This window comes from Dryobates pubescens, chromosome 14 (genome assembly GCF_014839835.1).
Source record: "Dryobates pubescens isolate bDryPub1 chromosome 14, bDryPub1.pri, whole genome shotgun sequence".
Classification (NCBI taxonomy): Eukaryota; Metazoa; Chordata; class Aves; order Piciformes; family Picidae; genus Dryobates; species Dryobates pubescens.
Window position 1 is genome coordinate 7,590,773 of NC_071625.1, and position 18,081 is coordinate 7,608,853.

General features: G+C 43.7%; 2 protein-coding genes across 2 annotated transcripts; both read left to right on the forward strand.

Annotated features, from left to right (window-relative positions):
* The first annotated feature begins 579 nt into the window (after positions 1 to 579).
* Positions 580 to 4,326, forward strand: LOC104304958 (fatty acid-binding protein, adipocyte). Its single transcript, XM_009905756.2, has 4 exons — positions 580 to 750; positions 2,012 to 2,184; positions 2,576 to 2,677; positions 4,113 to 4,326. Exons 1-4 carry the CDS (start codon positions 678 to 680, stop codon positions 4,161 to 4,163), a joined length of 399 nt encoding a protein of 132 aa, XP_009904058.1. The 5' UTR covers positions 580 to 677; the 3' UTR covers positions 4,164 to 4,326.
* Positions 4,327 to 11,425: 7,099 nt separating this feature from the next.
* On the forward strand, positions 11,426 to 16,408 carry LOC104304959 (myelin P2 protein). Its single transcript, XM_009905757.2, has 4 exons — positions 11,426 to 11,596; positions 13,172 to 13,344; positions 14,452 to 14,553; positions 16,179 to 16,408. The coding sequence occupies exons 1-4, from the start codon at positions 11,524 to 11,526 to the stop codon at positions 16,227 to 16,229; spliced, it is 399 nt and encodes a 132-aa protein (XP_009904059.2). The 5' UTR covers positions 11,426 to 11,523; the 3' UTR covers positions 16,230 to 16,408.
* The last annotated feature ends 1,673 nt before the right edge of the window (positions 16,409 to 18,081 follow it).

Genomic DNA, 18,081 nt, shown 5'->3' on the forward strand with positions numbered 1-18,081 from the left:
CTATATCACATAAAAGCAGAATGCAGACCTCTCATCCAGCTGATTCAGGTGGTGCAATGATAAGGAGATCCCTGTCAAGGAAGCATTTTTATTGCCTTTACCCTTCTACAGCCACCAGCACTCTCTCTTTCTTAGCACCCTCTTTCTTTCCCAAATCCATTCTTCCTGTAACTCTGTGCCTCTCTGGAGAAAATGTCTCACTGCAGGGGTGCAGAAATGTAACTAAATTATGCCAACAGAGTTTCCAGATCTTGTAGTTAGGGAATGTAGCCATGTCCATTTGGTAGGGCAAACTGAAATGAAAGAGTGCAAGAGAGAACATAACCCTCTGTGGTTTGAGCCTACCTTCTTCTTCTGAAAGACAATATGATTTAATTATTTGCCCTGAGGTGTTCTTGAGTGTTCTTGAATGACAGACTAACAAAGTGAAAACAAGTCAGTGATCTTTGTGCTAGTAAGGGCATATGAATAATAACACTATGACCTACTGGCAAAGGAGGGGGAGGAGAGGAAGGAAAACAGTGGTCACTGGGTCTCCCTGTTCATTGGTCATCCTACAGCATCATGTGGCCAAGGCTCCTTTTTAAAGATAACTCCTCATCTCCTGGAGCTCATACTACTCTCCTGTCCTGCTGCTCTGCTTGATCCTGTGGGAGACTTCTCTCTAGCCTGACAAAATGTGTGACCAGTTTGTGGGCAACTGGAAGCTCCTTTCGAGTGAAAACTTTGAGGACTATTTAAAAGAGCTGGGTGAGAATTGTTATTTGGAGTTATGGTTTATGGGGCAGGGAAGGCATGCTGCTCTTGAACTTTATTCTTTCCTTGCTTTTTCTGGCTATGCTCTTTTGATCAGAAGGTGTTAGATGGGGAACTGGGTTGTTTGAATTACTGTCAAATTCCCATAACAGAGAAGAACCTTGGTTGTCAGAAATAGTTTTGGGTAAGTCAGGTCTGTGCATGCCTAGTTAGCAGTGTTATGAATGGATGTGAAATATCTCACTGCAATATTTTGTGTGGATTAGCTTTTATCCTTGGACATACAGCTCGATGCAACACTAGAATGTAGCTCCTCTGTGTCTGAAAGCAGCACACCTAAAATTCATTATGCTGCTGCTGGACTAGGAGACTGTCACAGGAGTAACAGGACTAGGAGTTGTCCCAGCTGCTATAGTGAATGAAACTCTGTGACAGCCTCCAGTGAATATTCACAAAGAAAATTGCATGGATTCACCCAGATACTTGCAGAGACATGAGGGGTAACACTCTTCTCTAAAGATGTAGGCTTCTTGCTTAGAACAAAAATTGAAGTTTATAAGGTCTGCACACTCTTGCAATGGGCAACAAGTAGAGGGCAACTTGCAGTGATTGGGTGGGTGCTTGCTAAAAAGCTGGGGGGGTGATGTGTGTGGTGTATTTGGAGATGAGGGGTGAAATGCTTATGAAACACTTATGTAGCATTCAGACAGCTTCCAGTGAGACTCTTGTGCTCCTAAGCTGTACCCCAGATTTTACTCAGGACACAACCATTGCCAGCTATTTTTTAATCATTTCCTTTTATTCAGCCTAGCTGCTGATAAATACAAGAAGTGCTTGTGTTGTTTGCTGGTTGCCCCACCTTGTTTGTTTGGTTGTTTGGTGTTGTGGCTTAGAAACTCAGGTCTATTTCTGCTTACTTACTTTTAGCTACATTTAGCTTACAAGTTAGTGTACAAACCACTGCAATTATTCCAAACAAGTGTATGTGCAAATATGTAGCATTAAAATCCTGACTCAGTCTTTGAAATATTGCTTGTAGCATTCTGGCAGTGGCAGAGCAGAGAATTCCCTTACCTCATCCCACCTGGCTTGGTCTATAACCATAACAAGCTAGTGAGATGAAAACTCTGCAACACAGAAAGGATTAGGGAAATCAGCACTGAGGTATTTTTCTTTTCCACAGCTAAAATAACATCAAATAGAGAATAGCATTGTGTAAAGAGAAATATTTCATAGTGCTCTGTCTTGCTTACAGGTGTGGGGTTTGCTACCAGGAAAATGGCTGGTGTGGCTAAACCCAGCGTAGCTATCAGCATCAATGGTGATGTGATAACTATCAAAACAGAAAGTACCTTAAAAAATACAGAGATCTCTTTCAAGCTGGGTGAAGAGTTTGATGAGACCACAGCAGACGACAGAAAAACAAAGGTGAGTCCAAAGCCATCTCTTTCCAATTGCATCTCTTAAAATGGAAGTGGGAGCAGAAGGATGGAGCTGTGATTTGTGAGCCCCAGCGCAGAAATGTTGCCTTCAAAGGTAAGAATGCTATGGATGCTCTGTGCTGTTTGAACATGGAAACAGTCTTCTGGAACAGGTTCCCCATGGCAGTGGCAGAGTCACTATCCCACTGCTCAAGAAATGTATGGACTTGGCACGTCAGGATGTGGTTTAATGGCCGTGGTGGTGTTACATTGATGGTTGAACTTGGTGATTTTTGGAGGTCTTTTCCCACCTAACCAATGTTATGATCCTATGATTCTTCTCATCCCAGAGCACTCTGATGAAACAGCCACATTTTGTTTTCTCTTTTTCCTGGCAGAACGTCATAACCCTAGACAATGGCGCTCTGACCCAGGTGCAGAAGTGGGATGGAAAACAGACTATCATAAAGAGGAAAGTGGTGGATGGGAACCTGGTGGTGGTGAGTTCATTTTTGTTACTTACTGGACTGAATTCATCGTGCAGAATTCATGTTTGGCAGATGTACTGCACTGGGTTCAAGCATGGGGAATGAAAGCATCTGAAAGAGCTCTGAGAGCTTGGTGAGAACTCTCTGAATGAATCTGGAGTGTACACAAAAACTGAAATGCTATTAAATTTACGGAATGGTATGGAGCTGCCTGTCCTCCATTCATAGCAAGATGTGGCTAGGAAAGAGTAGGGATTAAGAAACAACATCCCCGTGAGGAAAAGCTTTATATATTGGAAGCTTCGTGTGCTGGACAGCACAGAGGAACCATTGGCAAAACCCATGTAAAGTGTGTCCTTTCTTGTGCTGATGCAAAATACTCCAGGCAATCTCCAGGAAAGACTCAGCAGCCCTCTGTGGGAACCATTCTACCAGTTGTGTACCACCACCAATTGTGCCAATGATATGGTGTTATAACAAAGCAAAACAAAAAACCCAAACCAAACAAAAACCCCACAAAAAAAAAACCAAACAAACACCAAACAACACCACACAAGAAACCCCCACAACCCAACAACAAACAAACCAAAAAACCCCTCCATACCTGAGCTCTGTTGGGTGCTGTTATCTGCTCAGAGACCATTGAGCTTGACTAGGTGCCAGTGAGGCTCACCTGTAGTTTGAGGCTTCCCAGCACTGCTCTCCAGCTTTAGGAAAAATACTTTGAAGACTCTAGGAGTGGCCTAACGCTGTGTTCATAAAAGGCAGCTGAGATTCCTACCTGCTACAAAACAATACACATATATGAAAGCCCTGAAGAGCTGTTCCTCCCTCTAGAGAAAAATAATATGTCCATAAATTTGATATTTAATTTTTTCTGGAGAGAAACCAGAGGAGAACAAATACGAATCATTTGAAATAACAACTTCATGAAGAAAGGCCAAAAAACCCCAGAGTTTGTTAACAGAGAAATAAATGAGGGCAAAGCCTAACATGCAGAGGCTGACACCAGGAGCTGCAAATCTGAAAGCTATGTGGGACTCTCTGGGTATGTGTGGGTATGGGTTGTACACACACATGTGTGAAGAAGACAAGCCATGGATGAAAAAGGTGAAAGGAAAAAAGAGTAATACCCAGCTCCAGATTCCAGTCACCCTCCACAGAATTTCTAGGAGCTGCCTTTAGAGTTTTTTTAAGAGGAGATTAAAAATCTGGGGGTTGCTGGAGCAATCCTTTGATGCTCTTTCAGTCCTGTGTTTGTATTTCAGCCTTCTCTTTCTGAAGCTCTCAAACCTGACTTTCACTGTTTTGGCAATTGGTTATAGAGGAGGAGGAATGTATTTTTTTTTCCTTACACTGGCTCCTCATGGATAAGGAGTTCTTTACCTCCTAACTAACAAACATTTAGTGAGAGTCCGAAGCTGATAAAATTTGCCTTTCTTTCCAGGAATGCTCCATGAATAATGTTACCTCCAAAAGAGTTTATGAAAAAGCATGAAGAAGTCATCTTCTCACAGGACTAATGCTTAAAGCTGGAGAAAGCCAACTTAACTGAAGGAGAAAAACTCCACAAATCCATTTGAAAGAGAACTATACTTTTTACAGCTCTATCCCAAAGCAGTTACACGTTGCCAGTCTGTTCTGTTGTGGCTATTCAATAAAGTGTTCAGCTTTCTACAACCCATGCTTGTGCTGGAGTTTGTCAGAAAAGGGTTTGGGGAGGACAAAACAAGCAAAGGGGTGCTGTTCAGGAAAGCATTGTGTGAGAGCTGGTGCCGTGCTTGCTAACTGTGACCCACCTCACTGTGGAAAGAGACCTGGAGATGATCCAAGTGAGTGGCACTTGCTGTGTGACAGGGACAGATTTAGACCTGAACACAACAACATCCTCCAGTGAGCTCTCTGTGTGGGCTACCCACTGCAAGGAAGCTGTGCAAAACAAGAGGAATAATGGGGCTGCTTTTCTTGGTTTCAAGCCTGCTCCTAGGGCAGGGAGGAGGAGGATGACTGTGAATGCCCAGTGTTGGTTTCCAGTGTAATCAGGTGCTTTGGTTTAACCCCAAGTGGAAACCAAGCCATGTCCTCACTCTGCTCCCCTCCCAGTGGGATAGGGAGGAGGACTGGGAAAAAAAGTAAAGCTCATGAGTTGAGCTAAGAACAATTTAATAACTAAAACAGTATATAATAATAAATTACAATAGTAGTTGTAATGAAAAAGGAATATAACAAAAATATCCCAGGCAAAGACAAGTGATGCACAATGCAGTCATCACCACTTGCTGACCGATGCCTCGGCAGTAATCCACTGCTCCCTGGCCAACTTTCTCCCAGTTGGAGCACAGAATCATGGAATTGTTAGGGTTGGAAGGATCTCAAGGATCATCTAGTTCCAACCCCCCTGCCTATCACTACATTCTAGTCCTATCATTACTTGACACCCTGAAAAGTCCCTCCCCAGCTTTCTTGTAGGCCCCCTTCAGATATTGGAAGGCCACAATAAGGTCTCCTCGGAGCCTTCTCATCTCCAGACTGAACAGCCCCAACTCCCTCAGTCTGTCTTCATAGGAGAGATGCCCCAGCTGTCTAATCATCCTCGTGGTCCTTCTTTGGACACACTCCAGCACCTCCAGATCCTTCCTGTAATAGGGGCTCCAGAACAGGACACAGTGTGGGGTCTCACCAGAGCAGAGCAGCATGATTTTCTGTGCTATGGAATATCCCTTTGGCTAGTTCAGGTCAGCTGTCCTGGCCACGCTCCCTTACAGCTCTTTGTGCACCTTCTCAATGGCAGAGCACAGGAAACTGCAAAGCCCTTAGCTTAGGACAGGCACAACATAACAACAACTAAAGCATCCATGTGGTACCAACGTTATTCTCACACTCAGTCCAAAACACAGCACTGCACCAGCTGCTAGGAAGAGAACTAACTCTACCCCGGACAAAACCAGGACAGCAGGGCATCAGATACCTCCTCCCCACACAAATGCCAACAATTTTCAATCTGGGGATCATCTGAAGTAGCTTGATCTTAAGCATGAAATTAGAGCTGCTGTAGCTCTGAGCTGTGATTATTTTTGCTAATGTTCCTTTCCTTAATATCTGGGGTGGTTTTTTGTCTATAGTTATACAAAAAGCCTTTCATTAAGAATCATAGCTTTAAAAGTATTCTCAGGCTTGCTAAAAGCCTGTGAAAGTTTGCTTGTGGTGCAATCTTCTTTATGCATTTTCTACTAGCTCATTAGGTTAGAACAGTCTTGGGAAGACAAGCCTCTCTAGATGCAAAGCCCATTGCACACCATGTTTCTCAACTCTTCTTATTCTCAAAATGCCTTCCTCTACTGCTCTTAGACCTGGCCTCATACTTCCAAACTTCCTGATTTCTACACCTCAGAGGACTCAAAAAACAGGGGGGGGGGGGAGGAGGCAGGGAAGACTAGTCTAGGGAAAACCCAGACAAAAAGAGGCTGAAAATGTGTGCAGTAACCATAAAATGTGAAATGAATATATCTCAAGGTTTGTGATCAAGATCTGTGAACAAAATTCCTGACATTCCCGAGGGCAGCTGTCAGAGGTGAAGGTTGTGAGTCCCTACTGCCAGCAGTAGAGACCTTGTATACTTGAACTTTCCTCTGCATGACTCAGACCATTCCCATGTTTCTGCACTATTAATACAACAGGAGGGGTGAAAAGAAAAAGCAGGACTTCTACCCTCTGGGTGAGCTAAAGAGTCACTTGAGAGCAGTACCAAAAGACTCTCTGTAAATCCTGCAGAGTGTGTTAAAAAAGCTATGAAAAAACTGTCAGAAATCCTACGTGGAAGAGATGATCTTAAGAAGCAGCAACATTGACTGCAACGAGCTATAAAAAGGCACTGAAGATGCACCCAGGATGCCCCTATTACAAGAGGGATCTGGACGTGCTGGAAAGTGTCCAGAGAAGGGCCACGAGGATGATCAGAGGGCTGGAGCACCTCTCCTGTGAGGACAGACTGAAGGAGTTGGGGCTGTTCAGTCTGGAGAAGAGAAGGCTCCAAGGTGACCTAATTGTGGCCTTCCAGTATCTGAAGGGGGCCTACAAGAAGGCTGGGGAGGGACTTCTCAGGATATCAAGTAGTGATAGGACTAGGGGGAATGGAATGAAGCTGGAGGTGGGGAGATTCAGGCTGGATGTGAGGAGGAAGTTCTTCCCCATGAGAGTGGTGAAGCCCTGGAATGGGTTGTCCAGGGAGGTGGTTGAGACCCTGTGCCTGGAGGTGTTTAAGAGCAGGCTGGATGAGGCTGTGGCCAGCCTGATCTAGTGTGAGGTGTCCCTGCCCATGGCAGGGGGGTTGGAACTAGATGATCCTCGTGGTCCCTTCCAACCCTGACTGATACTGTGATACTATCTGCCCATAGTTAAATGGAAATGCTGTATTTCAGAGCTCAAATTTCCAATATTCAGTTGGCAGCCTTAATTTTCCAGAAACCTTACATTCTTAACAAAGCCTGCAGTTACAATTCCAACCCTCACAGCATGATTTTTCAGAGGCAGGTAATCTCTTCTGAAAGCATCACCACTTGTTTCAGTACCTGGTGGATAAATTCAGGCTTTGTGAATACATCAAGCACTTAAAACTTCAATTTTTGGAAATTTCAATGAAGTGACATCCTGTCTATAACCTTTAAGAGGGCCAGCACCATCACGAAGTATCAGTGATGTTTTTCTTAGAGTATGTCTGAAATCTGTTCTCTGAAGAAGGCAAAAATTTATTCTGTAAAAAAAGGCAGCAGCCTAGTGACTTCCTGATTAAATGGAGATAGTTGCTCTCTGGTAAACAAAGGTGTGTGCTCTCAGACCTGAGTGGAGGTGTCAGCACATATTCCACAGAGTCACAGCATGGATAGGCTTGGAAATGACCCTCAGCAGCACAATCCCCCTTCAGTGAGCAAGGACATCTTCAACTAGATAAGGTTGCTCAGCTCTCCATCAAGTTTGATCTTGAATGTCTCCAGGGATGGGGTCTCAACCACATCTCTGGGAACCTGTTCCAGCAAGGAACCCCTCATTTCTAAGGGGGAAAGGCAGGTCAGTGTCCAATCTTTGCCTGCAGAACAGCACAGGTCCCCCTCTGTTTTCTGTAGTGCTGAACTATTCTCCAGAAGTCAGACATCATCAATAACTTTCCTCCCTGAAACAAGAGGATCTCACCAAACACATACAAACTTGGCAGGCAACATACTTAATGCAGTAGGCACCTTTGAATGCTGAAAGGAGGAGACCTCTGCCCACTAACATATTTGCTCATTACTCCTCTATAGGTGCCTGAATGATAAGAGGGAAAGCAGACTCACAGCCACAGATTTTCAGCTGTTCAGGAGGAAAATGAAGTAAGGCTTATTCTGAGCCTTGACCTTTCTCTTGGTTTTCTGGTTTTCTTTTAACTCTTTGTTTCCCCTTGAAGGAACTTAAAGTACTTTGACATCCTGGACAGTCAAGCCTATGTGTGCCCAGCTCTGCAGTCTGTCCTGAGCTGCCACCCATTCCCCTGGCCCCAGCAGTCTTGGTGTGGTCTCATGGGGTGCCCCAGCTAAGGAGAACAAAGTCTGTTTGCACCCTCCAATGCAGCTATTGGGAAGAGGCAAACGGCTGGCCTCCTGTTCCAAATCGATCCCTTGGCTCTGTAAAGTCAGTGTTAAAACATCCCTGGTGTCCTCACAGCAAGGCAGACATGTGGCCTCTGTTCTCTGCTTTTATTTCTGTTCACTTCATTACTCTCCTAGGAATTTAATTTAGTATATCTATTTTGGCAATGAATTTGCCTAGGTCATATTCCCTTTAAAGAAATCAACATACATTTACACTCTTTATTCATTTTTACATTTATACATTTTTAGCTCACTATTTTTATCCATTTTCACTTTTATCACTACTGCTGCTTCACAATCTCCAAGTGTATTGATCTCAAGCCTTGTTTTACTCCAACCATAAGCAGAAAAAGGGAATCAGAGCTCCCTCTTATCACATGTGCTCATTGACTCTGGTAATTTTTTCCCTTTAAATTTGAAGACAAGATTGTTTTCCACAGAAGTTTCTTCTGCTAAGAAATAATTCCCTGCTCTTCTTTCTAGACTGCAAATCCTTTAAATGAAAGTGCTGATTTTTCTTAGTAACAAAGAGATAGATGGTAGCAATGTCAACATTGTTTGAGACTGCTTAAGACTGGGGTTTGTCTGTACAAATAATTCTCTGTCACTTTGGTTGTTAAGGTTACTGGTACTGCTGTGTAGCTGTTCTATTCTGACTAGTGTGCTCTTCTTGAATGTCTCTAGGCTTGGTTTTAGAACATCCCAACCATCTTTTGTTTCCCAGAGGCAGCAGCCTTGTCTTGTTCAACTGTCTTTTTGTGGCTAAGATGGTTAAATGAAAGAACAAAGAATGCCTGAGGAGCAATGGTAGAATATTTTCATATGACTCCTCGGAAAATAATGGACAGTCCTCATTTCCAGAGGTTGGATCAAATGCACAAATTTACACAAAATGTGATCTAATGCATCTCTGCTTTAGAAAAGCTTTGTGTGGACAGCACCTTCAAAGACTGACATTCATGTGTAGATTACAGATACAGCATCTGCTTCCTACTGCGGGGCATAAAGAGTTCTTCTTTGTTTTCCTTTTCAATCACTCTAGGCATTCCCTCCCTACACTGCACTGTAATTAGAGCTGAGCAGTAATGGAAATCATAGAATCAACCAGGTTGGAAAAGACATCAGAGATCATCAAGTCCAGCATATTACCTAATACCTAACACCATCTAATCAACTAAACCATGGCTCCAAGTGCCACATCCAATCCTTTTTTTGAACGCCTCCAGGGACAGTGACTCCACCACCTCCCTGGGCAGCACATTCCAATGTCCAATCACTCTTTCTGTGAAGAACTTTCTCCTCACCTCAAGCCTAAACTTCCCCTGGTGCAGCTTGAGACTGTGTGCTCTTGTTCTGGGGCTGGTTGCCTGGGAGAAGAGCAACTCCCTCCTGTCTATAACCTTCTTTCAGGTAGCTGTAGAGAGCAATATGGTCTGCCCCGAGCCTCCTCTTCTCCAGGCTAAGGGGCTCTGCTCAGCTTACCCTTACCTATGTTGTGGCTGATAGGATAAAAACTTTTTGCATATACCAACATTTGTGACTTGAGATCCTGTCATTTCCCCCCAGCCACAGCTGGCAATGTTTCCGCTGCTCAGGCTCTATTGTTTGCCTGTTTAAGTGTGCTGCTTCAACACAATAGCCTTCAAGATGAGACCTAAACTTTACCCTCTTTGGCCCAGCATCAGCTCCATCTCACTCTTTCTGGCTGAATTTGGTCCCACAACCTATAATCCCAGTGTCCCTCCACCCTTAGAATGTAAAGCTGAGAAGTCCCAATGAGGGATCACATCAGAAAGTGTAATGATACAAAAAGGACAAACAGGGAACTGTTCTCCATATAAATAAGAGACAAGCCATCTAATCCTTTCATGCAGCAAGCAATAGCTTTCTCCAGGAAGATGGTTTAGGAAGGAGAAGGACAGAATTACAGTTCATGTGGTCTTACACTAAATGAGTTTCAGATAGTTTGAAGTGCCTTGAATTACACCTTAAATTTCTGTGTGGCAAACATCTGTGGTTTATGAATCTGTTCTTTCTGCCTGGTGTTTATAGGCCACAGGAAAATAATGTATTTTATAAATACATTATAAATGGGGTTTTTTTTGGGGGGGGGTTAAGTCTTTGAAAATTCAAACTCTAATTTTTCCAACTCTGAAACTCAGCTTTGCAGAAGAGGCCCTGAGGGTCCTGGTGGACAGCAAACTGAATATGAGCCAGCAATGAGCCGTTGTGGCAAAATCAGCGAACGATGCCCTGAGCTGCATTAGGAGGAGTGTTGCAGGTTGAGGGAGGTAAGCCTTCCCCTCTACTCAGCACTAGAGTGGCTGGGTCCAGTTCTGGGCTCCCCAGGACAAGGGAAATGTGGTCCTAGGGAAGCTGTGGAGTGTCTTCATGGGAGCAGGGAAACTTGAAGATATCTGGCAGGGTATTATGATGCGTTTCTTTCCTGAGAGGGTGGTCCAACACTAGAACAGGCTTCCTAGAGAGATGGTCAATGCCCCAAGCCTGTCAGTGGTTGACAGTTATTTGGGCAATGGCCTTAATAACATATTCCAATTTTTGGTCAGCTTTTAAATTTCTCAGGCAGCTGGACTAGATGATCATTGCAGAGGATGACCATCATAGATCCTTTCTAACTGATATCTTCTGTTCTGATCTGTTCTATTCTATTCTATTCTATTCTATTCTATTCTATTCTATTCTAGTCAATTCTATTCCATTCCATTCCATTCCATTCTATTCCATTCCATTCCACCCTATCCTATCCTATCCTATCCTATCCTATCCTATCCTATCTATGTGGTGGTAGCAGTAGAATGGCATTGGAAGCACAGTCAGAGCTGGGTTTCCCATGGATGCAGTGCTCTTGTACTCGGTGGCTCCATGTTGCTGAGACCCCACTGTGGTGTTCCCTGACTGCTCTGTGGATGCAGTGATCACCTCATGTCTCTGTCCCCATGCACCCTTCAATGTCCTGTTCTACTCATCAGAGGAAGCCAAAGCAGGCGTCACCCAGAGCCTTGGTACTGACAGGGCTGCCTTGGACAAGATGCACATTGTCCTGCCCTGGCACTGCCTCTCCTATTGGCCCATCCTGCCCGCTACAGGGGCTGGGCATCTTTAAAAAGAGGCCAGGGAGGTCTGAGTCAGGCACACAACCTTTCTGACTCCCACCGAGAGCTGTTGCGGCCACTGCCGCTCCCTGCAGGACCACTGTCTGGCAAAGCCTCTACAATGTGTAACCGATTCGTGGGAACCTGGAAACTCATCTCCAGTGAAAATTTCGATGACTATATGAAAGAATTGGGTGAGAAATGGTCTTTTCATTTTCTCTCTCTTTTATCTTTCTTTGTCTTCTTTCCTTTTTCTTTCCTTTTTTTTTTCCTTCTTTTTCTTTTCTTTTTCTTTCTTTTTCTTTTCTCTTTATTTTCTTTTTCTTTCCTTTTTATCTCCTTTTTCTCTTCTTTTTCTTTCCTTTTTCTTTCCCTTTTCAACTTTTTCAAATGAAGTTTTCTTTGGGAATGTCTCTTCTTCACCTTATGCTTTGCTCATGGATGATGCCTTCCTCCTGGCCACAAAAGCAATTGAATTACTTTTCACACATAATTCAGTTTATTTCCCTTAGCATCTAAAATGGAAAAACCAGAAAGGTAGGTGCTGAATTGCTGTAATAAATTCCCTTCCATCTAAGTCAACTGACCAAATCTGATATGGCTCTCTTTTTTTTTGGTAATAAAGAGTATCTATGGAGATGCTGCAATTTTTGTGCTTCCCAGTTGTACCATTAAACTTGTGACTTGTGCTAATTTACAATATATAATGGAGCTGATGTCTCATGACACTTTGGTTTCAGAGGTCTAAATCCTATGAATGAATCTATCTGTTACTCAAGAATGCCAGGAATGCAATAAGTTAAGCATTGTTTTTCATTTTAATGCTGCCTTCATCCCTATATAGCAAGTGCACAGTCAGCTACAGCATTGCTTTTGCTATAGAAATGATTCATTCAGACAGTGACCCCTTTTATCTGAAATGTTAAACTGGATAACAAAAGAATTGCAGTTAATTAACCAGATTAAATGTGGGACGAAGAGTCCAGCTACAGATATTTTTTCTGAAGAGCTGAGCAGAGTTGTTTAGCACAGAATAATTACTGCAAATAATTACACACTTTGCAGACAACTTTATACCCTTTTAAACAGAGATGGTCATCTTAACAGAGGCAAGAATTCCAGCTACCCCCTTTCTACTTCTATAAAGTAGCAATACATCATCGGTATGCCCCAGACCTCACATTTTGTAGGCAATGGACTGGACTGGAAAGCGCTAAGCAATATGAAAAGCTTTTGACATGGGATTTTCCCTGAAGCTTTCTGCAGCTTTGTGCTTGTATACTTCAACACTGAGGTTTGGATGCAAAGATCCTCAAAGGATGCTAGCAGCAACCTGGGAATCCCCTGGTCCCCAGTATGTTTATAATGAACAAGAACCAGCATATTGGCACTTCAGCATCCAGCCTCTTCCAGGCAGATGGTTAACCAAAGTGCAGATTCTCAGATTTGTTGAGATTTTTTTTAAGTATTTTTGAAGGCTTTTATGAGAAATACACCTTTCCTCTGAATTTTTCTGCCCATTCTGTCTCTACACAGTATACATGAGTGTGTGCTCAAGCACACCTTTATATCTTGCTGAAGGCGCACGCTATCACTTGAGGCTCCCTCATCCTCTGAGCACAGTGCCTCCAGATTTGAAGTCTCACCTGAATCAAGCATTAGAGTATTCGAGAAGGAACTGTTCTTTATCCTTCCAGTGATGATTTATGGAAGCATACTGGGTTTGTTTCTTGCTAGAATGTAATAATAGTCTTGTTTCTGATTTCTAGGAGTGGGCTTAGCCTCCCGGAAACTAGGTGGCCTGTCAAAGCCTGATGTGATCATCAGCATGAAAGGAGACATAGTAACCATCAGAACTGAAAGCACCTTCAAAAACACAATGATCTCTTTCAAACTAGGCCAGCAGTTTGATGAAACAACACCAGATGACAGGAAAGTGAAGGTATGGGGAATCTCTGACTGCTTCTAGACATCTCCTAGATGAGCACTAGGAGGAGTTTGTCCTCCCCGCTTAGGGCATTATGAGTTTTCCAAACTACTCAAAGAAAGCACTGAAAGAAGAAATAACATGCTGGTGAAACTGATGTTACAAAGTGTGTTATTAGCCAAGAATGGCTAGTGAGGGAGGCCATCCAGAGGGACCTTGACAGGCTGGAGAGTTGGGCCCATGACAACTTCATGAGGTTCAACAAGACGAAGTGCAAGGTCCTGCATCTGGGTTGGGGCAATCCCAAGCACCAATATAGGCTGGGCAGCAACTTGAGAGCAGCCCTGAAGGAAAGGACTAGGGGGTGCTGGTGGATGAGAAGCTCAGCATGAGCCAGCAGTGTGCACTTGCAGCCCAGAAAGCCAATCACAACCTGGGCTGCATCAAGAGAAGCATAGCCAACAGATCTAGGGAGGTGATTCTCCCCCTTTACTCTGCTCTGGTGAGACCCCGACCTGGAGTACTGCATCCAGTTCTGGAGTCCTTATTACAGCGAGGATCTGGACATGCTGGAGCATGTCTAGAGAAGGGCCACGAGGATGATCAGATGGCTGGAGCACCTCTTCTATGAGGGCAGACTGAAAGAGTGGGAGCTACTCAGTCTGGAGAAGAGAAGCCTCCAAGGAGACCTAATTGTGGCCTTCCAGTATCTGAAGGGGGCCTACAAGAAAGCTGGGGAGGGACTTTTTAGGGTGTCAGATAGTTGATAGGTCTAGGGGGAATGGAGCAAAAATAGGAATCAGTAGATTCAGATTGGATGTTAGGAAGAAGTTCTTCCTCATGAGGGTGGTGAGACACTGGCACAGGCTGCCCAGGGAGATGGTAGAAGCCTCATCCCTGGAGGTTTTTCAGGCCAGGCTGGTTGTGGCTCTGAGCAACCTGCTCTAGTGTGAGGTGTCCCTGCCCATGGCAAGGGGGTTGGAACTGGATAATCCTTGAGGTCCCTTCCAACCCTAAAAATTCTGTGATTCTAATGTGTATCTGTCTAAGCATAAAGTGAATTGCTACTCAACTATGTGAAGATGGGGCTGAAGCTTGAAATTCTTCTCTTGGCCCTTGCAGAGTGTCATAACCTTGGAGAAAGGGGCACTGGTGCAAGTGCAGAAGTGGAATGGCAAAGAGACCACAATAAAGAGAAGACTGGTTGATGGGAAAATGGTGGTGGTAAGTTTACACTCCCTGTATGCTCTTGAAGATCAGAAAGATGATCTTCTGTTTGCTTCTGTCTAAACAGGCTGTCAGGTTTGGCTTTCCCTCTGTCTTATGAGATTAAGGGGGAGAAAAGGGAATTAAGCTTAGGAAACAAGCTGGAAGGAGACAAATATTGTTTCATACAGCAATTTGTTTTTATTATATCAGCAGAGCTACAGGGTTCTTACCATTCTCAAGATTACTATTCTTAAAATAATTGAGGGTTTCAAACAGGGGTAGCTTGTGAAATGCAAATGGAAGTTTGCAAGTTGCATATTGCTCTCTCTGGAATGGCTCTTTCCCATCTCCTGTCTTTGGAATAAAGCCTGTCCAAGTTAGAAAACTCTTTCTACACCTTTTCCCATTTCTATTTCCATGTGGAAAAATGTGTGCATGCTGGGTCCTTTGGGTGCTTGAGCTTTGCTGTGTGAAAGCCAGCACCTCTGTGCCCACACCTGCCTGCATGGTGACCTGAAGAGGAGACAGCCAAGTCACCGTATCACAGTATAACTAAGGTTGGAAAAGACCCCAAGGATCATCGAGTCCAACCTGTCTCCACAGACCTCATGGCCCCTCTGAAGTACCCACTGTGGGGAGGGAGCCAAGCCATTCCCAGGAACTAGGGCATGTTGGATTTCCCCTACCCTCCATTCAACCTGCCTTTCTCTAGCAGCCATGTGTAAGCCATGGGTTGACCGAGCCAAGGTGGTAATGCATTTTAGGGGCCCTAGTTGTAAGGGTCACTACTAACATGAAGATTTCAGTCATTAATTTTTTTAAAAAGGATTTTGTTACTTTGTTAATTAGTGCTTTAATAGTGGAGCCAAACTGATTTTGGTAACTTGTTTGCAATCAGCAGCATTCCACCTTTACATGCTAGCTGGTGCTAACTGCAATCTGTTTTAAGCTCTCACTCAGGGTGATTTGCTTGTCACAGCCACGTTTCTGTGTTAATTTTTTTCACATCACCTTCAAAAAGCAGAGAGGTAGAGTCCCTCTCCCAGTGCTGTCCTGCCATTTGCCCCTTGCCTCAAACAGGCTTCTGGAGGAGGCCTCATCTTTGGCAGAGCAAAGAGGTCTTTCTTAATGTCCTGTCACCTCTGTTGCACGCATCCTGCGGCTGTGAGTCAGCAGGAGCTGCTGAAGGATACTGGGGTGAGAGGGTCAGGATAAATATTCTGTGACTCATGTGTGCAAAGGGTTTTAGGACAGAAGCTTGGCCTCTGAACTACCCAAGCTACTTCTGCTTCCACAAATAATCCCATGTAAAACTGAAAGTGTTGGTGAGCCATAAACTGCGTGGGCTGATATTTCTGTCAAGCCAGCAACAATATGAAGGAAGGTAAATTTATTTATGGAAGCTAAGCCTAATTGTGCAGTCTCTGTCATTATATGCCACTTTAAATAACTCTGAAGATTTTGAAACAGAAGCCACTCCATCTGCAACACAAAAATAGCTTTGCAGTTCTCTCCAAAAGTTCTGTAACTATGTAAAGCTGTATGTGACATCTGGATTTTCACTGGCTTCGGAGGCTACTGCAGCAGACACAATTGCTGTCAGTGAAAAGTTTATATTAATCTTTGCCTTTGTGCCTTAGGAATGTGCCATGAAAGGAGTTGTCTGCACGAGAGTCTATGAAAGAGTGTGACGAAATCCCCTCTGCACCATACCGGGACTGGCTTTTGAAACTCATCTTAGTTCAGTGGCTGAAGCCTCGTGCACTGTGCTGCTTTGTTTTCTTATTTCCTTTTGTTGGGAAAATGACTACACTGTAATTTGATGTTTCACAGCCATAGTGTGACTAACCCAGAGTATTGTGGTGATCCAATAAAAGCTTCTCAACACATAAAGTAGAGCGTTGGCCTCCGCGTGAATGATTGAAGTTTTCTTTCTGGGATGGTGCCATCTTTTCTGTTGATCCGGTCAGACTCTTTCTGAGTAAAAGGGTAAAGTAAAACTGATCTGCCTCTAAGAAAGGGTTAACACTACACTACTTCCCTGAGTTGTGTAAATGCTGGCATCTCATGGATTCAATATTCCTTTCCTGTGAAAGATTTTATTGCTGAATAGTTCCTTGTGGCAAAATCATCTCCATCACCAGAGTTTTTGACTTTGACTGTGATTTATTGCTTCAGCCTCGTGGTTTTACCACCTCCCAAAACATTTTTACTTCTTTAGGTACAGTTTCATATCCTGACATTTATGTGGAAAGGAAGAGCTACTGGAGGACAAAAAAAAATATATCAGAACATATTCTGTGTTTCTCTGCCAAAAAAGCTCTTAACTTGTGAAATGAGATGTGGAGAGGGTGTGAATGAACTCCAGAAATCCTAAGGCTTCATTTTGGAAAGCGCTCAGCAACCCAGTCTACTTCTAGCATAGCACTTAAGCATGTGCTTAATGTCATTAACTCAAAAGAGATTTCATTGGGTAGTTTGCTACCCAGCCCAGCTGAGTAGCTAAGCTGTTGATTCCTCCCATTGCACTTACTCTGCTTTTAGCTGAGGAAAACCCAGATAAACCAAACACAGACTTCGGCAGATCTATGTAATCAAAAAGCACTGCAGCAGCTTATGAATTTTTTGCCTCCATTAGTCAGTGTTCAGTAACACCATATCATTCATGCTAATGACATTGAGTATTTTGTCCTCTGTCTTTGCCTCCGTGCCATCAGAGGGAGCTCTCCTTGCCTTCTTTGTGGGGTTAAAATAACTGCGAGAGGTGCATGTGTTGATTTTGGCTCATGGGGAGCTGCAGAGCTGATGTGAACCTTTGCCCACTGGTTTTACAGTCAAGAAGACAAATGCTCAAGGCGAAGAAAATCATAGAGAGATCCTGAACATCAGAATCTACATCTGTGTGGCTAGGCAGATAACTAAGAGGTGAATATCATATGTGAATGCAAAATGTAAAGGCCCCCTTTCTTCTGTACCCATCACTGGAAAAGCTGGAGTCTGGATCCAGCTTTGGAGACTTTTATGTAGATGCAGACTGCCTTGCTCTGTAGCTCCTTCATTCCCTCCCCTTGAAGTGCAACACATTCCCAGAGAGGCTGCTGGAGCTGCCCAGCCTGGCTTTGGGAAGTTGTCCAGAGCCTTTCCAGCAGGGCTTTGCTCCTGTCCCTGGGTAGCAGGCGAAGGAGCCGCTACTGCTGCTAACAGGCTCTGCATTTCCTTTGCTTTTCCTGCTGTAACCTGTGAGTGTTTCTCTGAGGTTAAATGGAAAATTTATCTCTCTCTGATAAAATATTAATTTTTAGCATTGTATTTCCTTTTCCAAGGAAATAAACATTCACTTCAGTAGGAACTGGGGTTTTTCCAGCTCTTGAACCAGTAACAAAAGAGAAGAACAAACGAGCAAACAAACACAAACAAAACCAAACAACTGCTCACCTCGTCCTTGTGTCTTTATTTACTGTCATTTTCTTTTCTGTGGTATCACCCATCTCTCTTCTCCTTATGGAACATTTAATTGCATTTATTTTTCCAGAGATCTGGGAT

Coding starts and splice junctions, on each gene's coding strand:
- LOC104304958 (XM_009905756.2), top strand. CDS start 678: ATGTGTGACCAGTTTGTGGGCAACTGGAAGCTCCTTTCGAGTGAAAAC. Junction 751..2,011: donor GGACTATTTAAAAGAGCTGG/GTGAGAATTGTT, acceptor TCTTGCTTACAG/GTGTGGGGTTTGCTACCAGG. Junction 2,678..4,112: donor TGGATGGGAACCTGGTGGTG/GTGAGTTCATTT, acceptor CTTTCTTTCCAG/GAATGCTCCATGAATAATGT.
- LOC104304959 (XM_009905757.2), top strand. CDS start 11,524: ATGTGTAACCGATTCGTGGGAACCTGGAAACTCATCTCCAGTGAAAAT. Junction 11,597..13,171: donor TGACTATATGAAAGAATTGG/GTGAGAAATGGT, acceptor TCTGATTTCTAG/GAGTGGGCTTAGCCTCCCGG. Junction 13,345..14,451: donor CAGATGACAGGAAAGTGAAG/GTATGGGGAATC, acceptor TGGCCCTTGCAG/AGTGTCATAACCTTGGAGAA.